We start from the raw sequence: 22,691 nt of genomic DNA, 5'->3' as shown, positions 1-22,691 counted from the left end.
GAGATCATCTGGTCCAACCCCCCTGCTCAAGCAGGGCCACTTGGAGTAGGTTGCCCAGGACTATGTCCAGACAACTTCTGAATATTTCAAAGGACAGAGACTCTACAGTCTCTCTGGGCAACCTGCTCTTGTGCTCAGTCACCCTCACAGTAAAGCAGCATTTCCTGCTATTCAGACAGAAGTTATTGTGTTCACTGCCTCTTGTCTTGTCACTAGTTGCAATTTTTCCTTAGACTATTTTACAAAGTGCCACAGAACTTTGATACTGCATTAATGCATGACCAAAAAGGGCATAATATTACAGTGTTTAGCTTCTGGCAATACCTGCTTGTTGTCTTGTTCACTTATTTTCTGCTGATTCTCAGCTGAGAAACTTCGCTGCTTTGCCTAAAACAAGAAAACTCTATATAATATATGAACTTAATGAGTCACTGCTATAAATTATCTAATTAGTTTATGAAGGGTCACTGGCATCCCTGTAACAATGCCTTAAAGAGGATGACTTTGTTTTCCTCACTGCAGTCCCATATGGAGCACTGAATTTTTATGCTCATAAAGTCAATGTACATGAAAAAGGAAAGGCAGTTGCAACTGTTCCACTTACATGCACAACTGAGCACATGCAAGTTATTTCTGGTCCAAAAACTGAATAACCATGTTAGCACTATGTTGTGACTGAAATAACATGTTTGAAGTGATCACCAGCTGGGGAATAATTCTCCAAGAGGCTGGTGAGATAGAAGCCCGAGTTAGCCATAAGTTTCAGTGGAACTGCCCTTTAAGTAATGATGCTACAAATAACAAGCAAAACAATTTCAAACATAAGGGCAGATTTTATTTGAAGACCATTTTGTAATAAGATAACTTTTGAAACGAGTGAAACATATAAATTAAAGGAAACTGTAAGCATTTTCTCTACGCCCGCTGTGTTCTTGAAGAGCAGAATGAAAAATATCTCTTTTCAGACTAATAATTTTCAGTGATTTCCTTAATTGCAGTAACCTCTGCATGGCTCCTGTCTCTTTAGGAAAAAAAAATAATCAGTCCTTTCTGCTGCCTTTGAGCAGTTCTGTTGCGCTTGTTCCTTTGGGAGATTGCTAATCTCTCTTGCAGCGAATGCTCCCTGTTGCAACTCTCCTCCTTATAAACCTCCATGCTTTTTTTCTCAGTTCCAAAGTCCCTCACTGCCTCCTCTCTAAACAGATTCAATGTGGTCAGGAAAAGGCAAGCACATGACTTTTTTGCTGTTAAGACACATGCTTTATAGCAGTACATTACTCACTGATGGTGAACTAAGTGGCAAAACTGATTTTAATCAATGTTACATCTTTTCTCAATTATTGCTACAGAGCTCTCTTTTTAAGAGGCTTGTATTTTATCATTGGTCTGTCTCAGCAATGAACTTGTCTGAGAGGTAGCTGCAGGTGGGACAAGAAACAGAAATTAATCAAAGATTAGCACTCATAAATAGTCTCAACAGCCAGAAATAATGTGTATTTTCACCATCTGTTTTCAACAAAAATTAAAAGCAAACCCTAACAAGTCTAGATAGTTTTTGTTTGTTTTTTTCATTGTTATCTTGCTTTATTCTAGGCTACCTGGGCTCAAAATAACAATCATAATGCTTCTGCAAAGTTACAACTTACTATATATCAGTTGACACTTTGCAAGGGTGTTCTTGGCCAGTGACAACTGTAGTTTGACACTGTTTAGCTCACAACAGAAGACGGCTCCCAACTCTGTTTTAAATGAGGGCAGATATGTGAGGCAGAGAACATTTTCTTCTGAATCAAATTATGTTAAGGTTGCATTTGTAATTCTACACCCATATTATTCACATACCTGATCTTCTCGTTCAAAACCTGGTGCTTTTGGATAGCTAGATGTTGGTGAAGAAACACCTGATGTACTAGACTCAGAACACAGAACACCATTTGCTAATGATCTCTGTCTACAAAGAGGTCCCAGAGGTGACAAAGAACTACTGCTACTAGAAGTTGATGTTACAGTTGGACTTGAAGAACAGGAAATCTGTAGAAGACAGAAAACAGTGTCTAATATACTCTATATTTTTACATATCTATTTTCCCTTTAGAACACAATTAGTTGAAATTATAGATCAACTTCAATTTCTGTTAATACAATGCCAACTTCAGCATATCTGTGTATTTTTTGATATTACCTTAAAAACTAGCTGATAGCCAAAGTAACATGGAGATATTGTAACTATACAAATTTCAAAAGAAGATGCATTTGTACACACCAGAATATTGCCTTGTTTGTTCCCTATGCACAAAATGACTCTCAGGCAGAAATTACTTGCTTTCTGACAACTATGACTACCATTCATTCATGTATTTATTTATTTACAGTTTGAAGTAAGCATTGTATGACATTTCACACTTTCAAAGAACTCACCGGGATCAAGTTCAATAAGAAAAAGTCAAGTAGAAGTTTGGCAAAAAGTAAGTCAATGCCCATTTGTATATCTCAAAAGGCTGTTTTCTGAGATTCTTAAGTAATCTGTTAATGAGTAAACATCCTCAACACTTCAACATTTAAAACACTACTGAATTTATACATTTTTGTTCTGATATACAACTGCCAGAGAGTTATAAATTTCTGAAGTAAAAGGCTTAAGGTGAAGTTGTAATCTTTGTAAGCAGGCCTGGACAATATGTTCACTCAAAGTATAATTCCAATGAACCTGAAATTTAGAAGTCAGGTGGCAGATTCCTACAATAAACATGTTCAAGTGAAACTGTGGGTACTGCTTGTTTCTACATTTTTTTAAATAAACCTTTTAATTTTTTCAAGCCAGGCTAATAACTAGACTCAGTTCTCTCAGTGGTGAGAACACTCAGCGATGAGACACATTTCAATCCCTCTTTCACTTGATTCAGAACAGTCTGTGAAGTTTCAAGAACCTGAACTAGTCAATGCTCTGTACAATAGTGGAGTAAAATTCTGCCAAAGTTGTTTTCATTTGTTTAAAGATAAAACACACACTGAATCAGACAGACTGAAAATAACTATATAGCTTACTACTAAACTCTCAACTTAGGGTTAACCTTAACTCTTACTTTATGATCCAAAGAATGTGAAAATATTTTAAACAAATCAGGATTTTAAAATGAGACACCTCTCTCCCCAGAATAGCATAACCTCAAGATGCCCCTCCTGTGCAGCAGGAACTTCAGATTCAAATTCCTTTAAATCAGGTAGAGGACACACATGAACCTACAGGTAGGTCATCTTAACCTTGGACAGAACAAACACCTCAACAAATGTAAGCCCTACAGCCATTGAATATTATTACCTATGCATTCACTCACACCTTTTCCTACATAAAATCTGCTGTCACAGACCTTATCTGCATACAGTTGCGCAATTGTACTGTTTCTGAAATCCAAAGAGAGCCTACCTATGTAAGAATGAAACATACATGTACATATAGCCTGACAGACAACAGAAGTACAAGAGTGGACACCACAGCAAAAATAATTAAATTGATAGCCAAGGTTTATTCAGACAAAATTTCTACTGAAGTCCAAGGCTGTAGGATTCATGTTTTGACCACAAGCTAGTTACGGCATATAATGTTTCTCTTTCTGTTACCATTCACCGCAAATCCAAAACTGAGGATTGCCCTTGTGCATGGATTAGAAAGTTAGCAATTTTTATAAAATTCAAATATATTGAAATCTTGCTTATCCTAAAGAGAAAATTGAAGGGGGAAAAAAAAAAAAAAAAAAGGGACACTGCCAGGAAAAAAACATTGATCTTAAGTGAAATTAAAAACCTGTGGAGTTTTGGTTTGGTTTTGTTGCCAAAAACTTGTTAAGGTATTCAGTTCCATATCCAAAGATTTTGAAAACTTACTATGAACAATACAGTAACATCTTCTAAGAATATTTAAAAAACGTATTTCTGGTAGCAGAGGGTTCCTTAATGCAGCAGACAAGTAGGTAAATTAAAATGAGTAGACAGTGAAGGCACATTAACACCAGAAGTAAGATAACAGTCTAGATAAACTACAGACTCCATTTAAGGATGTGATTTCCCTTATCTGCACAGAATGTTTCTCAGATGTAAATTTCACAACCACATTTTCATATAGGCAGGCAACATAGATTAATTTACAGGCAGAGGAAGACGTACATCATGGTTACCCCCCTGCAATGCAGTTACTCCCTCACAATGTGACCTAATGTAGTCCAGGGGAAAGGAAGGAAGGAAGATAGTCATTATGGATTATTTATCTTGGAGAGCTACCTGCAGAGAATAGAACCGTAAATGGAGCTACACCCTTTTTCAACCAGAAGTAAAGGGTTTGAGGTACAGAGCTACTGGTCAAGTTCAGATGCTATGAGATGTGTATACCGTCAGATAAGATTATAAGGTGCCATTCATATGACCCTTTTTTTTATAGTAGGTATCAACAGTAGCATTAACATCTACAGAGAGAGCTTCAAGCATTAAGAACTTGCACAGTAATAATTTGTGTAGTTTTGCCACAAAATAAATAAGTAAATACTGCTCAGCCACCAAAGCTGCAGGAAGCAGCATCTGATTACACATATGTTTAGATTTTTGATTTTAAACTCTGAAGAGTCAACCATGATGAGAGTAGATAGCAATAGCCTCTACTCTGCCTTTTGTATTTTCCGGCAAAAAAAAAACACATTAAGTTTTAGTAACTACGTTATATAGTACCACAAATTCTGTGTGACTCAACTTACAGAGAATACATGAAAAAAATGAGTCATATAATATCCACAGTAGGCTAAAATATACAAGCAGGAAAGAAGAAATCTTTGCATTTCAAGCCTAGGATGAATTTACAGGACAGTTTACATATAAAGTCTTTTTGGTATGAAGTTATTATTTGGAATTTATTCCTATCTTCTGCCAGCCCCTATACTGTACATTTATTCCCGTAATATAAATGTAGTAAGATGAGCTGTTGGATTAGACCCAGGCTAATATCCTGCTACCAAAAGGGGGCAAGAAGAGACAATATTTAGGAAAAATACCCGATCCGGGTCATTATCTAAGGTCATCGAACAAAAGTCATTTCTAAGGCAGAGAAGGCAAATGGAAGAATTTTAGGGCCACCTCCTTTTCATCTTTGAGAGACTCCTCCAGGTCTGCTGAAGATGTTCCGGCCCTTAGTGTCAACATTTATCAGGGCCCTCCACCTTTCTGTCCAGGCTTGAAAATGCATCTTTTCCATGACTCAAAGGTAGGTGGACTCCACAGAGAAATCATGACAGGTTACACTGCCAATCATCTGACAAAAAATATTTTCTCAAATATTTAGTCATCTATTGCAGCCTGATACACGATACCTTTAAGACCACTGCTCCTGTATCTCAACTGTCTTGCTTTTTTTTTGCGCAAGTAAGATAAAAAGAACATTCAAGAATGTCAAGAAATGTATCACTAGAAAGTCATTCAACTTAGTGCAATATCAATGCCAAGATGACGAATAAATGTGCATTTTGTATCAGAAGCGACTTTTTGTTCATAATTAACATGAAATCAAATGTCACTACTAACATCAAAATAAGTGTAATATCAGCATGAGAAGGAAAAATAGTGTAAGGGAGAGGAAGGGAAACTATAAATACTTAGATGAACATGTAAGAATGTAATGAAGGTATTAGTTTACAAAAGTTATTTAAAACAGAGCCTCCTCACTAACAACTTGGATTGTACAGCATTTTTAATGGGCTCATTCTTTCAATATTTTTTATAGAAAGGGAAATAGTATTAAACTCTCAAACTGTGGACATAGGCAACAGGTAGTTAAACAACTTGCTCCGAGTCAAGGAGGTTTTTTATGACTGAGCAGAGAACCGAGTTAGGTCTCTCAAGCCCAAGGTTTGTGCTCTAAGTACTACACCACCCTTCGCCTCTAGAAGTAAAGAAAATAGCAGGTTACTTCACTGGCGTAATACAGCAGTACAGGTGAAAGAAGTTTTGGAATATGAATAGAGAGATTTAGTTCTGAAGACTCAAAAGAAGTGAGAAAGTCTGATTATGGAGTGAAAAAAAAAAAAAAAAAACACTAAAATCACTAAAATTAAGTTCACTTGGGAGCAGCATCTGATAGTGCTGAGAATGAAGATGAAGGAGACAGAAAGACAAAGCTTATTGGAACAGAGAGAAAAGCATGAACAAAGAATGTAAACATGGTGCCAAAGTAGAGAAAAATGGGGGGAGGTAGGAAAGCATACAGTGACTGCTTTAATGCTAACAGAAAGCAGTTTAAAAGAGATGCTGATGGTGCAAGTAAGCAAGCAACGCAATTCAAGAATTAAACATATAAAGACATAAGACCAAATTGGTAATAAGAAATCAGGAACTGAATATTCAGAAAAAATATAATGGAAGTGTAGGTAAGTAATCAAGTGAAAGAAATGGCATGACATTTTGCCAGAGAACAGAAAAAGATGGCTACTTCTAATAAAACTTCAAGCAGAAAGTACAGGAAAGACAGCAGGGTCAACTTCTGCATTTTCACACTTGAACAGGAATGCAAGCGCTCTTAATGGAAACAGAATGGAAAATGTACACAATGTTAATCAGAATCCCAATGACTATAACAGAAAAACGCATGTATATGGAGGAAGATTTCTCAAGGCTGGAAGGCACACAAGGATAGTTAGCATTTTCAGCTGTAATGAATTCATTCATGACAGGCTAAGAAGTTTCTGATATGAGTCTCTCCTGAAAGTTTCAGAAGGTTAGCTTCCCAAATAAACAGGTGGACTCTCTCTCAGAACCTTATAGCCAGAACTCCTGGCTTCTGCCCTGGAGTCCTGAGATAAAATGCTTGCATACTGGTATCTTTATTCTTGATCTACAGGACACCATAATGAAACTACAAGAAAAAGTCAGGAGTTTTAACAAATGCTCTATTTACTTACAATTCCTTTTAAACGTTATTTAAACTATGTCCTTTCATGTAGTTTCTAACCAAGCAGGATAGATCAACACTTCTGGAAACCTAGAAATGAAATTCTGGTAATAAATGTATTTACATATTAAAAATATGTTAAGAAAAAAAATCGCAAAAGAAAAGATGTTGCTATCTTTATATATTATTGTCCTTGTTTTGACTGGGACAAAGTTAATTTTCTTCATAGGATCTAGTATGGTGCTGTGTTTTGTATTTAGGATGAAATAACGCTGATAATACACTGATGTTTCAGTTGCTGCAGAGCAATGCTTACACTGAGCCAAGAACTTTTCAGCTTCTCATGTCCTGCCAGCAAGAAGGCTGGGAGTGCACACGAAGCTGAAAGGGGACACAGCCAGGACAGCGACCCAAATTGACCAAAGGGATATTTGTATTCATAGAGCATCAGCTCAACAATAAAAACTTGGGGGGGGGGGGGGGGGGGGAGATGGCCAGGGTGGGAGGGGATGCCACTGCTTAGGGACTGGCTAAGCATCAGTCAGCTGGTAGTGAGCAATTGCATTTTGCATTACTTGTGGCTTTGTTTGTTTATCTTTCTTTCTTGTTAAACTGCCTTCATCTCAACCCATGAGTTCTTGCATTTTTAACTTTTTCTAATTACCTCTCCCATCCCACTGGGGGAGCGAGTGATCATGTGGTACTTAGCTGCCTGCTGGGTTAAAAAACAATTATTTTGCTGCAAAACAAACAAAAGATCTATTCCAATTGATACTAAAAGGAAGATCATTAAAAATTCTGCAATATACCTTGCTAGTTCTTGTCCCCAACCTTTACTGATGAAATTTGCTAACATAGACTACATTTACCACCTTTGTAATCAAACACCTCTCTATTACCAAACACACTGCTTCTACTGCATCACTGCAAGGAGCTTTAAGTAAAGTATGATTGGATAGGACATCCCTTAATTCGTAACATTAGCAAATTAGGACAGAGAAGAGGGCCGTTATCAGGCAAGATCTTCCATGAATGAAACCTCTCCTACAGAAAAAACAGACACATAAATTAAGCTGTCTTGTAGTTGTATATTTGATTAACAACAACATTCCTCAATGTAGCATTCAAAATATTGCATTTTAAGACAGAAAACAAGAACAGAAAACACACGTAATACATAATTAAATCTGGTGCCCTGGGCAGACATTCCATTTAGGTTTTCAAAACCAGTTAAATAATACTGCCTGACATTTCCTGTAGCTGTGATTTTTTTCTTTTTTGATGAAGTACAAAGAAATAAAAACAGACGTTTAAGAAATAAAATAAACAATTATATATTGGTACAGTGATTATTAGTAGTAGCTTTTCCAGATTTACACTTACATTTCCAGACTGCCCACTGTTATTTGTAATGCTGTTTGTGGAGTTAAGACTGCTGCTCCATTCATTTGCAATTCCTATGCTGTCTGTTGGAAACAGGTGAGCGCCTGGCTTTGATTGACAACCAGTTTGCAGTATGACTACATTCATGGTGTCCTCTGTTGAAGGAATCCCCAACAAATTACACACAGGTTTGATACTTAGCTGTGTGAATTTAACAATTACATACCTAGTACCAAACAAAACACCCATCACACAGAAACATCAATCACACACACACACAAAAAATGTCTCTTTTTCTTTAAATAAAAGCACGAAGACAAGGTAAGAATAATATAATTCATCATTATGTATTTGTGGCTACAAACAAAGGTGAACTACTGTAGTGATACTTTTCTTGCTTCATCAAAAACTGATGGTAGATCAAAACTCAAATGTTTTACCATATTATAGATTTTGCTTTGTTCTCCAGAATGTCTATTACTCCTGAGTTTAAAAACTTTTTTTTTTTTTTTTAATAACCCCTGACTGGAATGTAACAGTGGCATCATAATTACTGAGTTGATTTTGCCTTTTTTTTCCCTCCATCCAGTCTAGAAACATTTCACTTAATAATAATTAAGTAAGTAAAGAGAAGCTGGTACGTACAGTGCTTAACTTTAAAATGAATAATAATCTTTGAGAAAGTTCACTATTAACTTAGACGTAAATCGTAACCAATAACTTATTAATTTTGATACCAAAAAATTCAGCTCAAGGTAACTGAACAATTACTTCCCAGTTTCCCAAAGACTACTGTTAACCTTTTCAACATCTCAGATACTCGATTCTTTAAATGTAAAAATATATAGACGAGATTTAGACTTCTAGATTTACATACAAATGATGAGTTAATGAAAAATTACTTATTACAGTTAATGATATTCCTCACCTCATAATTCATACACAACACACAATATATCAAAATAAGTTAGTCAGGACTGAAAACAAAGTCCCTTAATAAACTCTAAAGATACTGTAAGATTTTTTTCATCTCTAGTCACTACTGCAGTTCCGAAGAAGTAACAATGAACTACATTTAAAAATCAAATGCGAACATTTCTCTCCCAGATAATAAGTAGCTCTGCTAGAGGGTACAGAAGTGCAAGCCATTGTCAGAAACAGGATAAGAATGTGAAATACGGAAGTACTTCTCTACATGGTAGATAACAAAGCTGAGGATAGTTTCTAATGATGAGGTGCTTTTTTTTTTCCTATCATTTTATTTATCGTAACTCCATCAGCCTCTTAGTATATGGTCCAGTGCTTTATCAAGTATCTTAACTATTTTATGAAGTATAAAAATCAGGCAGTGACATCCGCATGAAAAATGGAAAAGAGCTTGTCTTAAGTACCACTATGTATGCAAGTCCAGTCCAGCCACATCCAAAAAAAAAAAAAAAAAAAAGAATCTGCAGGGATTGCAAAGAGGATGTCAGTAGATCACTGTTGTTCCTCTTACAAAATGAGTATGAAAAGAATGGTTCAGAAGACAGAAACAGATGCACTCACTTTTCGTGATTTATTCTCACTTTCGCTAAGTATCATTTCATGGTGTAACTGCTTGCACAGAGCAAGTCCAGTCAGCTATCTTATGTCCAGCCGACCCTCACACTGTCATAGGAAAAACACTATTTGATTCCCACTCTTTTAAATCTTCATAAGTCTTCTTTTTGTGACACAACCACATGCTCCTCTAGTACTCTATAAATGAGTTTAAGTAGATGAAACACCCTAAGAATGTAGTGTTAAGAGTACCTTCCAAACGTTTCAAGAGAAAAATAATCTCTTCTTTCTCTTTTCAAAGAATATAGGAATAACACCACAATTAGTTTTTGCTATTCTGCTTATTAACAGTAAGTCAAAGAAACACATTAAATTTGGAAGATGTGCTTCTACAACTATTCTAATTCCTTTGATGAGTAAACATCATAGTTTCTGTCCTGATTCATGGAAGTTACAAACTCTACAGCGTAGACCTCCCCCAAGTTTAAGTGTATTTTCACAGAGATGAACTGCTGTTGTGGGAGGTTGGACCTGAAAAAACAGCAGTCTTATGTGATGGCCTGTATCATGGAGATCACTGGAGCTCCTGAAAAAAATATTGTGGTCTTCAGAAAAGGGAAGGGTAGGAAAAAAAAAAAAAAAGAAAAGAAGATAAAACGTTCCTGCTGATTCTGAAGAACTCATTGTGAGAAGACAAAGAATGTTACTGTAGGGAACATGTGCTTCCCCAATTTATTTCAACACAGAATGACAGAAGATGCCAAAATACTTGTATGAATGGTGGAAAATATTCCTTTACCTGTTCCACATAGGTAAGCAAGTACTGCAATAAATGGCTGTACAGAACATCACATTTGCCTAGAACAGGTAAACTGCCATTACTCATCATTACAGAATCATAAGCTAAATACTACTTAATCACAGAAATCTGGGGATCTTCAGAGTCGGTAGAGCACCTGATGCCTCTCTTCATCCCTTGAAGCAGAAGGTAAAATGTAAGCCTGGACCAGACCATTATTTATTTGTTTTGAAGCTTATCATAGGCTTCAATAGGACAAGCCGTGTATTTAACAAAACTCAAACGTGCGTATACATTTGACAAATCAAGTTCTAAGTGTTAACAGGACAAGCTGCATTTGTAAAGAAAAGCACTTCCTGTTTTACTGCTGCTGCAAATTTGATGCAAATGCAGCAAGCTCCCATAACAACATAGTGTATTGGAAAACATGGAATGGATTTCTAAAAACATGTGACACCAATTGCTATTTATACATTAAAATTAATGACTTAAAGTAATTTCTGTTACAGATACTTAGAAATGACTGTGCACTTTTATGAACACTGATACAAAATAACTGTTCTCTTACTTACCTTCAACATGGGCAAATGCACAAAATGGACCACGTGGGCAGTAACCTGTCTGACGCATGTCATTGCACTTTGTAGATTTATATATCTAAACAAAACAGAAGCATAGTTAACTTACACATATTTGCTATGTAGTGACAAATAATTAAAGTTTTAAAACATTTAAATTAAGAGTTCTTAATATTTAATAGCAATATGCAATACACTTTCTCAGGGAATTCAGTTCTTGTGTGTTTTTTTTTAAACTTAAATAGAAGAGCAGAATTGTAAGAAAAGTAAACAGGAGATGAGAATCTTAACCTTTTTCTGTAGTAATAATAAATATTAACAACGGTGTTCTAGCAAAGCATTGTTCAAACTGTTTTGGTTTTCCATGTGGCATGGAAACAAGTCAAACACCAACAACAAATTTTTCAAAGTCATTTACATCACTTTAAGAAATTAAAGTTGTTAAATTAGAAGTTGTGCATGCTAATCGCACAACTGAAAGGAAGTCAGAGCTTAAGCAAAGAAGCGAAAGGATCATAGGGTAAGAAGTCGAATGAAAACTCCTCCTTTGAGTAAAGGCATGTTGCTCATTCCTGTGAAATTAAATGCTTCAACTAAAATTAAGAGAGGTGATGACCCTATGCCTACCAAGCTGTCCTGAATACCAGCATGAATTATGTTCAACACTACAACAAAGGCAGCACAGCTAATGGAAATAAAAGCAAAGATTGAAGTGACTAGAGCTTGAAGTGACTAATTTGGTTCAGGGTCAGGAAATGAATTAGGTTATTGTTGCATCAGAATATTTAAAGAACTGACATATGAAACAGCTGCAGTTAGCATGTACTCTTAGCAAATCTGTCACATCAGAAGTAGTACATCTGACTGAGGTGTTTCAAGTATAGCACACTTAAGTTTGAGAAGAACAAAAATAGCTGATTCAGGCCACTGCAAGTCCACTAATTATTCTGTCAAAGTTTAATTAAAGGAAGGAAGAAAGGAAGGACGGAAGGACGGATGGAAGAAAGGACGGAAGAAAAAAAGTGATAAAACTAAAAATACATTTTGTTAAGGCACATCCTAGTAGACTCACCAATAAATCAAAGATTCTCCTCTAAACTGTAAAAGTGGTCATTCTAATAAGAACTTCAGTACAGGATGTGTAAGATTAATTATTTCAGCTAATGAAGATCATGACTCTTACCAATGTTACATATCTGCTGTTAAACAAGTGGGAAGATGGTATAAAGGTGGTATAAAAAAGGAAGGCAGCAGACAAAATTAGTATCACAACTCATGCCTCAGCCCAGTGACTTATTTTAGCAATTTCATTATGAGCTTTGTCATAAATGAAAGTAGGGTAGTCATGCTACAGCAGTCATTAAGCAGGAACACAATGTTATTACAGAAAAGGGCTGGAATATAAGGTAGAAATTAAATAATCTGAAATAAATCTAGACCAAAAGATCTCTAGAAACAAGGACAGAGAAATTCTGGAGCAGCATCTAAGAGTATAGATAGCAAGGATTTATTTACTATAAAGATGCAGATGCTCAATTTATGATAGGGAAAGTATGATAAAGAGTTTGCAACAACTCTAAAGTCAGTATTCTGGTATGCTCTTGAGATGCCTTCTATAATCTCCATAATTGGAAGAGAAAATAGCCATTGCTCAAATGGTATTTGCTTATACCTTAGTTAAGTGTTGAAGTTCCTAATGCAAGAAATTACATTCTGCTGTGAATTCTTCATGTCCATTCAGAGGTCCCAAAACCAAAACAGATATCTAAAGATGTACAGGCAGCTTCTCACCTAACATGTCTATTCAGTATCATGTTTGTTTCCAATAACTGGCAAATTTAATACTTTCCTAGTGTCACAAAAGATTTAAATCTCAGCAGATTGCACAGCACTGCTCTGTTCCCTAGCACTTCACTGTTATGCTCATGAATCCAACAAAGTCACAATGACTTCACTTATGGCGTAACCTAAATTTATCTTGTTTTTCTGGAGTGTCTCCAGCTAGTAGGACAGTTTTCTGCTCTTTTCATCTCCTCTTGACCTAATCATTTTTTGTAATAATTTGACATATATCTTCTTAACTTAAAATAGATTTTTTTTTCCCAAGTTATTGATTAAATGCAATTAGTACTGTGACTTTATTACTGATTCTGAAAGTTAGGCAAAAAAAGAGAACCCATTTATTTATGCCCCAATCTTATATATGGGCCATCAACTTGAAAAAAGTATTTTCACATGAGCCATGTGACAAATCAATCCAGCTAACAGATTAAAGGTATCCAACCATTGAAGAGAATAGTAATTCATTTTTCATAAAAGTATAATAAAAATGCCTATCAATGAGAATCACAGCAGTACAAATAACTATTTCTATGTACTTTTTTTTTTGTCGTTAAAACCTCAACTACTTGAGGCATTACATTAATTTTCTCTCCAAATGCCACATATTATTTCATGGGTATCATCTTTAATCAACAATCAACTCCATAATAAATTTAAAAACATTAAAAATAAGTAGAAACATAGTTCTTACCTCAGGATGAAACTGCTGCTCTGTACGAGAATGACAATACTGACAGCTATCCCCACTTTCACACCTTGAAGGTTCACCCCATTCATCTGCATGTTTTACATTGGGGCAAGGAGTGGACCTATAAAAAATGAAGTCCAAGCACGTTTTTATCTACATCCTAGCAGAAGTCTCAAGAAATTTCCCATTAAAACTCAGAATCTTAGCTTCTGGGACCTAGAATGTTGTGAATTCTAAGAGACACCTGCTTTTTGTAAATTTTTTGACAGAAGGAGGACAAGCTAGTAGGATTCCATTTTTCTTCTGTCTGGTGAAATTTATGGACAGTCCTGAGACTGTCAAGCAAAACCCAACAATTCTAAATGTTCCACCACAGCATGAAAGAATACCAAATCAATAAAGAAACTGGTGTTTTAGAATGATAGGCTCATTCCAAAAGTGAGGCAATGCATTAAATTTTAAATTTTGGTCCTAAGAACCAAAATTTTTCTGCTCATAAACAGAAAAATTTAGGAACAAAAAAAGAAGAATGCCAGAAATTGTAACTCTTTTTTCATATCAAAGAGGGTATTACCTAGTGATTCTCAATTTTTGCTAAGAATTATAGATATTGTTTTCATCATTCACAGGGAAGAAGGAAAATTTAATTACTGTTTCGTGGTTTTATTCTTCAGAATTACATGATTATTATGAACAGATGCTTTTTTTAGGAAAAAAAAAAAAGTTTTAGCAAGTCTACTGGAAAAGACATGTTTTTATTCCACTAGGAATATCCAACTGCATAATACAAGAAACCAAACAGATCAGAGTATTAACAGCTATCTTGACTGACCAAAATTCTGTTCTTAATATTTATGTACCTGTATCTGAATTTTCTGGGATTTCGTCTTCTGTCTCGACTATTGTGATAGTGTGGACACGCATAACCCTGGCGGCAGAGTCTGGGTGGCTTGGTACACTGTTCTGTCTTGTAGCCAGCTAATACAAAATTTGTGTCTGTAAACAGGTCAAAAATTAAAAGAAATAAACAACAACATTTTGCATTCAGAGTGTCTTAAGTGAGCGAGCTTAATTATCAGACTTTTTGTAATAAAAAAAAGTCACAGATTCACACGTTCTTATAAAACTATATACAATCTGCATTTTTGACATACAGTCCAATATACCAACATGCAAAGTAATCTTCATCACTTTTACATTCAACAGCAACTGTTCAATAAAGTACATAGATAAAGCACTAGCAACCTATCGGCAGACAAACTATCCAGAAATTCTCATTATACATATTCAACATTTTAAAAATGAATACCCAAAACTGTAAGACAAACACTAAAACCATTTCAAATTTTATATCTGCATTTTTCTTAAGTTTAGTGTTAATAGTCCTTATTTCACCAAAACTACTTTCATGTTAAGGCATATTAAGACTACCCAGTAAGATCTTCCTGAACAAAATCTAGAGTCTCTTCTCTCCCTTTGCCTATGTCTCTATATCTCTGATTCAAGTAAGGAGGAATTAGGAGATGGCAAACAAGGTTCTGTCTAAAAACATGGTTCTGTCTAAGAAAATGTTAGAAAAACACTGTAGAAGACCATAAATTAGGAGGCAAACTTCAGCTATCAGCTAGCATGGATTTGTGAAGAGTAAATCATGTCAAACCTATCTAACTCCTTCCTAAAGTAGGAAAATGGTTGTACATATAAAGAAGCAATCAATGTCATGCATTGCAATTAGCAAACCTTCTAATCTGAGATGTTCTCAAAAATGAACTGCAGAATACGACAAGATTCCTGCAGGATTTGTGGAAAACTAGACAAAAAAGCATTCTCAAAGAGTCATTAATGACATACTTTTAAATAGCAGAGATTACTAATCAGAGTATCACACAGCGTCTACTCTTCGTTCAGTCCTTTTAAATAGTTTCATTTAAAACTTAAGAATATAAAGCTGAAGTCACCAGCTGAATGATTATTTTCAATCTCTAGTGATTATGTTCCATCTCACCGTACTCAGGATTGAACGAAACCATACAACATTATATAACATACCCCTATCACAATGCAAAGACTATGGTCTATACTTTATTAGTACTTAAATGACTGGAACTCACCCTCTAGTAGATTCAAAACGTATAGCAGGGACAAGTGTCATGCAATTATCTCCCTCAATTTCCTTAGAGACAACACCTTCCTTTGACCTCTTACTATGTTACTGCCTCCACATGAATTTTTGAAAGTAACTGTACCGTGCAATCTTTTCTAAAGTAACGTTTGAGCAAGAGCTCTATTAATATCCTTTTAATACTAACATCTTTGGCAGTGTAACATGCAAGTCTAAACCAAGATACATGAGAACCAAATTTGAAAGCCTTAGGAAAACCAAGACAATTGAAATTAAGTACACAATGTAATGCTTTCAAGACATTTTCATAATTTAATATTCTCCTCCAATTTTCCGTTTAATATTCTACTTCATTCCTGTTAGTCAAGCTCAGCAAAGAATAAAGTAACTAACTAGTTTACTAACTAAAGTAAGTAAACTAGTTTACTTACTAAAGTAACTAACTAGTTTTCTAACTAGTCTGTTAGTAAATTAAAAATGAAGACTCTAATCATTATTACTACTTAGCGCAAGACAGAGCTTCTACTGACTTTAAGAGCATTTATTCAATTGACACAGATTAGCAACTCTTGTATTAAGTAAACTGGAGGAGAACTATTAGACATCCTCAAAAACATTTTCAATATACAATCTGAATATAAATGGGACAGACTGTACAAATTATTCACAAACACACATATTACTTACTAAACCAATTTTTTACTCTATTATAAAAAAGACTTGAACTTCTCTCAGGGTTAACCGAGTATCAACAAATTGCATCAAACACCAATAAACAAAGAAAGGAGACAGGCTAACATTACCCTGCCATCTTGGATCTTCACTAAGGATCTTCTCAATCATTGCTTGACTTGCTAAAATCCCTGGTTGCAGATCTGGAATACCTTCACTGCATCCTAGCTGCCCATTCTGGAAAGATTCCTGCACCTGAAGTTCTCTGGAATGGGGAAAGAAAATAACACTGCTAAACTGTATAGCTACAGTAACCCTATCTGTCTTACCAAAAAAAAAAAATCATGTCCTATTCTATCAAAATTATGTCATTTAATCTAAGTCTTAACAAGCCTAAATTTGAAAAAAATAAATTGACTGTTTCACACCATTACTTGCACTAAAGCAAGTAAATAGACATAAGGAATACCCGCATAAACTAATCAAAGACAACATATGAAAGAGTGCTGGCTTTACATACACAGCCAATGTTTGTATCAACAATGTCCATCCATACCTCTGCATGTCGGCATGCTGACATTTTGTATATGCTATAAGTTTCTAATATTCCACTGTCACATAAGAGTTTGGGACTACAGTGGTAGAACAAAAAAAGTTATGAGAAGTAAGGGTGATCAGAAATACAGGAAAACACTTACATAGGGGAGAAATAAATGCCTTAAGACTCTTCATCTTGGAAAAGTGAATATTGAAGGGAGATGCAAAATATTATTTACAGAAAACTAGATCATATAAAAGAAGCCAAAGCATTTTGGCTCATTGTACCATTCTGCAATAAAAGTACGTCAAGTCATTTGGGAGACATAGTAGCAAATGACAATCATTATGAGGAAATGGAATACTTCTGCAAGTATTTACAGCTGCTTTTCAGGTAAGCAGCCACAATCTCGGTGAAAGATCTGAAATGACCACTACTAAACTAAAACTTATTGTACTAGCGGTATAAAACCACTACCAAAAACCCAAGACAGCGTCATTATACCCTTTTAACAAAATCAAGCTGTACAGAGATTCGACAATGGCAAACCAATACAATGGATTATTTTATTTAAAAATAAATAAATAAATAAAAGGATGCTAAAGCAAAATTATATTAGGCAGACTTTGAAACAATGAAGAAACAAGGTGAGGAACCAAATACCAGAGGTGGAACTATAATACTCTGTCTTCATGAGAATCGAAAGTCTCTATTTTCAATTGGCACTGCTCTCTCAAAAGACATACTCAAGGAGCTTATCTCCTATTCCAAAATACTCCTAGTAAAACAAGGACCTCTGAAGAGGAATTTGAAAGGTACGGGGCTTTATAATGTAAGTAGTTATATCATTTACATAGCATTTCAAGAACTTCCCAGACCCCAAGTGTCCTCCAAGGAGAAAAATCTCAAAAAGGAAAAGAAAATGAGACAAACCCCAAAGCCTAGTCTCGAGTCTTTCAAACTGTCAAAATATGTCTTTCACAGATTCAAGGAGCACATGGGCAATGAGAAGGAAAAGAGGTACTATTTCTAAAGAACACTTTTTCTTTAACATGAATGCGCAGAAAAGCATGTCTTTTAAGGGAAATAATGTCAATGTCTGCACCATTGATTTACTGTGATTTCTTTGCTCTTTACTTATAATGAAGAAACCCTAGTATCATTGGCCATCTTAGAGCAAAAAGATCACCAAACAAGAATGTCTGATTGTTTGGACTTCCTTATGAATGCTGAATGCCTGAAAACCAGAGAAGCAATGGCATATGACTGTTTTTCACAAACACCAACGTCTGAGTCAGCCTACTTTTAGGTTCAAGCAGTTAAAATGTAGAAGCCTACCATGAGTGTCTTCAGCTTCTCCTGATGCTTTGTATGCAGCCAGTCGCCAACAAACGAACATATTAAAAGACATTTAGAAAAGAGAGCTTGGCTTCAGTATCGCCATACATTGGTTCCTCATTCTAATACATTACAGAATCATAGAATTATAGAATATCCGGAGTTGGAAGGGACCCACAAGGATCATTGAGTCCAGTTCGCAGCTCCACACAGGACCACCCAAAAAATCAAACCACATGTCTGAGAGCATTGTCCAAACACTTCTTGAACTCCAGCAGGTTTGGTGCCATGACTTCCCTGGGGCTCTTCTCCAGTGCCCGACCATCTTCTCAGAAAAAAAAACTTTTCTTGATACTCAGCCTGAACATAATGCTCCCTTGGGTCCTGTTGCTGTCACCAGAGAGAAGAGATCAGCACCTGCCCCTCCACTGCCCCTCATGAGGAAGCTGTAGACCGCCATGAGGTCTCCTCTTCTCTAGGATGAACAAACCAAGTGACCTCAGCCACTCCTCAGAAGTCCTCTAATTAGAAAAGATTACAACAATACTAATTGTTCTGCATTCAAACTGACATAGTATCATACTGCATATGCTAAATGAGGGAAGTCAAAAAAAAAAAATGGACAGATGTGGACAGATGTCTTGCAGCAGAAACATCAGCTATCTGATGGAGGGGAGTCTTCTGTAAAGTAAAGCTCTATATAAGTAATGTGTAATACACACAGTAATACACATCCAGTATGCGACCAGGCAATGCAGCAGTGCACTCTGTGGCAAAGTATGAATTTATTCAAAATATGATCCCCCAACACATGGTTGGGAATAATGGATAACAAAGGAGATAATGTAGTATAGCAGTCATACCAGCTCAAATCAAAGGTTCTCTTAAACCTGGAACTCTGTCTCCAGCAGTGGCCAACAGCAAACGCCAAAGGAAGAGTGTAATAATAGGGCAAACACATACTGACGCTTCCCCAGAATGCTCACCCACTGTCCAGAAAGTGATACTTGTCACCCTCCAAGGCTTCAAAGGAATTGCTATTCTTTCCTATCAAGCGTATACAGACCATTTAAAAATGCCTAACACAAATTCAGAAACTGAAAGATGTAATTTGTAAATATAAAAACCATGTGCAAATTTACAAGGCATAACACAAAGTATCTTGTCTTTCATCAGTCATAAGAATTACACAGATGTCTCTTGAATCTGCAAGACACAAAACATTACTGTTTGTATTCCCCAGTGTACTTAGATCCATCATCAGCGTGCTATCTTGATGCACAGTAAAATACATTCTTATGTTTATAGTTACAAAGGAAAGTATATTTTTCATGCAAAGCATACGACATTTTCTGGTGTGTGGTGATAACAGACATGGTATTTCCTACAAACTAGTCTGCAAAATTTGAAACAAGACTACCTTATATCATATACCGGAGGTCTAATGTCATGTGGCCCATGAGCAAAGGCACAGTGAATTCCATTCTTCACACAGTGACCCCGGGCATCTGTTTCATGAATGCATGTTCCAGTCTTGTAATATCTGAGATGATACTTCCTTTCTGTATCTCCTGTTGTTCGATGCAGGTAAGCGCAACTATACAGTAGAAAGAGGAAAGTTAAAGCATTGCTTTGAGTTTTGTTTTTAAATGGTAAAATCTGAATTATACTCTCTCTCTCATTAACTTATAACAAACAACTTTGCAGGATTCTTCAAATAGAAATTGTCCCAATAAATTATTGTTACAGATCAACTTGAAAATTAAAAATGTTAATCTATTTCTTAGTCTCATCTAGAGTTATAAGAATTTATAGCAGGATAGTTCACAAAGATATCCTTAACAAACATAGTAAGCACATATGTGCTTACTATAACAAGCAGCAACATCTGAACTAAGAAATGACATCCTCCATACTGATACAAGCTTACGTCATTCTTCACTAAGAGGTCCAAAGAAAGCGTTAATTGTTTTTTAATGCTATCGTCATCTAAGACCAGGGGGGTACTTGAAGCATCATGATTTTTTTTTTCTGCCTGATCTTTTTAAGTGTGAAACTTCTTGAACAACCTGAGAGCAAATCTAAAACAACTCTTCTATTAAAAGGAAGAGAAAATTCTTGCATCAGCAAAACATCTTTGTAGATATACTAACAATTTTTCACACACAACTATACGAGGTACTGTCTGTACTCTAAAATTGCTAACATTATGTGTGGATTGTAATTCTAACTACCAATTATAAACAAATGAAATAACTAAATAAATAAACATACAGACAAGTCTGTTCTCCCTCAGTTTATTTCAGTGTAACTAATTTTGGTCACCTCTGGGTTTGAAAAAATATTTATCTCCGAAAATTACTTTCGCACATCCCAAAGAAAAAGAAACTGCATCAAAAGACTCAGAGAGTGGTACAGAACATCAAATGAAAAAAAAAAAAAAAAAACATAGAAATGTGTAAATGGAGGAAGAAAGGTGAAGTACTAAGTAGAGTTTAAGATTCATAAGAACTGATGCAGGCCTAAGCTTTATCTACCATATTTTTAAAAGCTTGCTTAGAAACTAAACAAATTATTTGAAAAAATTTACAAGTTTGGTATTTATATATTAAAACCAAAATTATATACTTTTCCTGCTCACCACCCTTTAAGTAAAGAATTTTCCTTTCCACGCTCTTCTTAATTCACAATGTCAAACATTCGAAAGATATCCTTTAAGGATAAACAAACAAACAAAAACATCCACTTTAAAGGGAAATACTAGAAGTACTCAAATGTATGAAAAGAAACACAAATTTCTACTTCTGTTCTGATCACTGACATTTTTGCCTAGAGTTACTCACAGTGCTCTTCTGTAGTAGACTTCATTCTAATTCACTGTAATTCCTTCAGTCTTAGAGAAGTCTGATGTTATGGACACTAATATATCCAAAATAAGCTTCTCTTTTACAATCTGACATCATTTGACTACAACGGTTAAACACAGATCAGATTTTAAAAAAGTATCACTTCTCTCGCATGTCAAATTTAGAGGAACACTATTCATTGCTCATAATATATTCCTCTAACTCTTGAATTAATCTAATCTTTCTCACAGGCCCTTCCTTAAAACAGATTGTTTTAATTTGCTATCTGTAGAAAAACTCTCTTCTAAACAGCTTTAAATTTTTAGGCTTCCTTTTATTCAAAATTGAATTTTGGGATGAAATAATACAGCCAAGCCTAGGTAAAACCTACAATTTCTACTTAGCTCTCTTGAAAGTCCGATAACAATTATGGATGTCAACATTTTTTCCTTAATTGCTAGCATTACGTTAACTCAAACTCCATTAAACTAACTGCATTCATATGAGCAGAACTGGAAAATAGAGATACACATAAGAGCCAAAAAAATACAAGCACATGGGAATGGATAGCTTAAAACAGGGGTGTCCTGGCACTGCCGGTTCTAACCTCGTTCTAACAATCTGAAATTGCTCCAAATAAAGGCTAAATTTTAGGCAGAAGACAAAACAAGGAAAAAAAAATATTTTGCGGAGTTCTGTAGCAGAAATGCTGCCATTCTGTGGGCATATTCTCAGAAATGCTGGTGCTTCCCTCCATTTTCTCCTTCTGCCACTACAGACATGCTTCGGATATTTCTTAAACATCTTTAAGAAATTTACATTTGTTTTTTCTTGCCTTTTCCAACTATTTGTCCTATATAGCTTTTCTCTTCTACCTTAGCCTCAATTGGCTATCAGCTTACAGTAGCTGACTGCCATTTCTAGCCATGAAATCTCAGTACCAGATCTAGAATAAGGCCAGCTGAATCTTCTGTCACAAACATCTCCAATAATTTCACTTTATAACTGAACAGAAGAAAACAGACTCAATTTTCTTTATTCACTTGTATCTTTGTTTTCCTAATTTACCGTCCGCTTTACTCACTTTTTCTCTTAAAAGCCACACCAACACTAAATATAGTAGCAGGAGAATCATCTCCTCTGACCACCTGGCTTGTCCTTCTTTGCCTAAAAGAATTCAGTCACATCTGCATTTTCCTCTCAATTTCTCCTGCAACGTATCTTCCAACTTCAACATTCTACATGTATTATACTTCTGGTGAGATGTCTCACAGGACTCCAACCTTAGTCCCTGTTCTTATCCTTCTTCAACTGAGCGACTTCTCTGCAAAACACAAACTTTAAAACCACTACCTCTTTGCTGTTAACTCCCAGACCTATCTATTTAATGCAAACTATAAGCACAACATGCTAAGACA

The 22,691-nt window shown here is 35.5% G+C and overlaps 1 protein-coding gene across 11 annotated transcripts in view; it reads right to left on the bottom strand.

Moving 5' to 3' along the window:
* The window catches only part of UNKL (unk like zinc finger), a 48,107-nt gene that overhangs the window by 19,602 nt on the left and 5,814 nt on the right, over positions 1-22,691 (bottom strand). For 4 of the 11 annotated variants that reach the window (XM_068699726.1, XM_068699728.1, XM_068699725.1 and 1 more), the window contains exons 4-11: positions 19,848-20,024; positions 16,683-16,840; positions 14,618-14,753; positions 13,761-13,878; positions 11,222-11,306; positions 8,309-8,463; positions 1,843-2,031; positions 325-387 (exon numbers count right to left, since the gene is read on the bottom strand). In XM_068699726.1, the coding sequence (XP_068555827.1) occupies positions 325-387; positions 1,843-2,031; positions 8,309-8,463; positions 11,222-11,306; positions 13,761-13,878; positions 14,618-14,753; positions 16,683-16,840; positions 19,848-20,024 (1,081 nt within the window). Of the gene's footprint in view, positions 1-324; positions 388-1,842; positions 2,032-8,308; positions 8,464-11,221; positions 11,307-13,760; positions 13,879-14,617; positions 14,754-16,682; positions 16,841-18,427; positions 18,949-19,847; positions 20,025-22,691 lie in introns of those variants that run through there. The other 7 variants (XM_068699722.1, XM_068699727.1, XM_068699730.1 and 4 more) reach the window with 6 other exon arrangements.

Source organism: Anas acuta, chromosome 15 (genome assembly GCF_963932015.1).
Source record: "Anas acuta chromosome 15, bAnaAcu1.1, whole genome shotgun sequence".
In the NCBI taxonomy this organism is placed as follows: Eukaryota; Metazoa; Chordata; class Aves; order Anseriformes; family Anatidae; genus Anas; species Anas acuta.
This window is presented reverse-complemented; position numbering and strand designations above follow the sequence as displayed.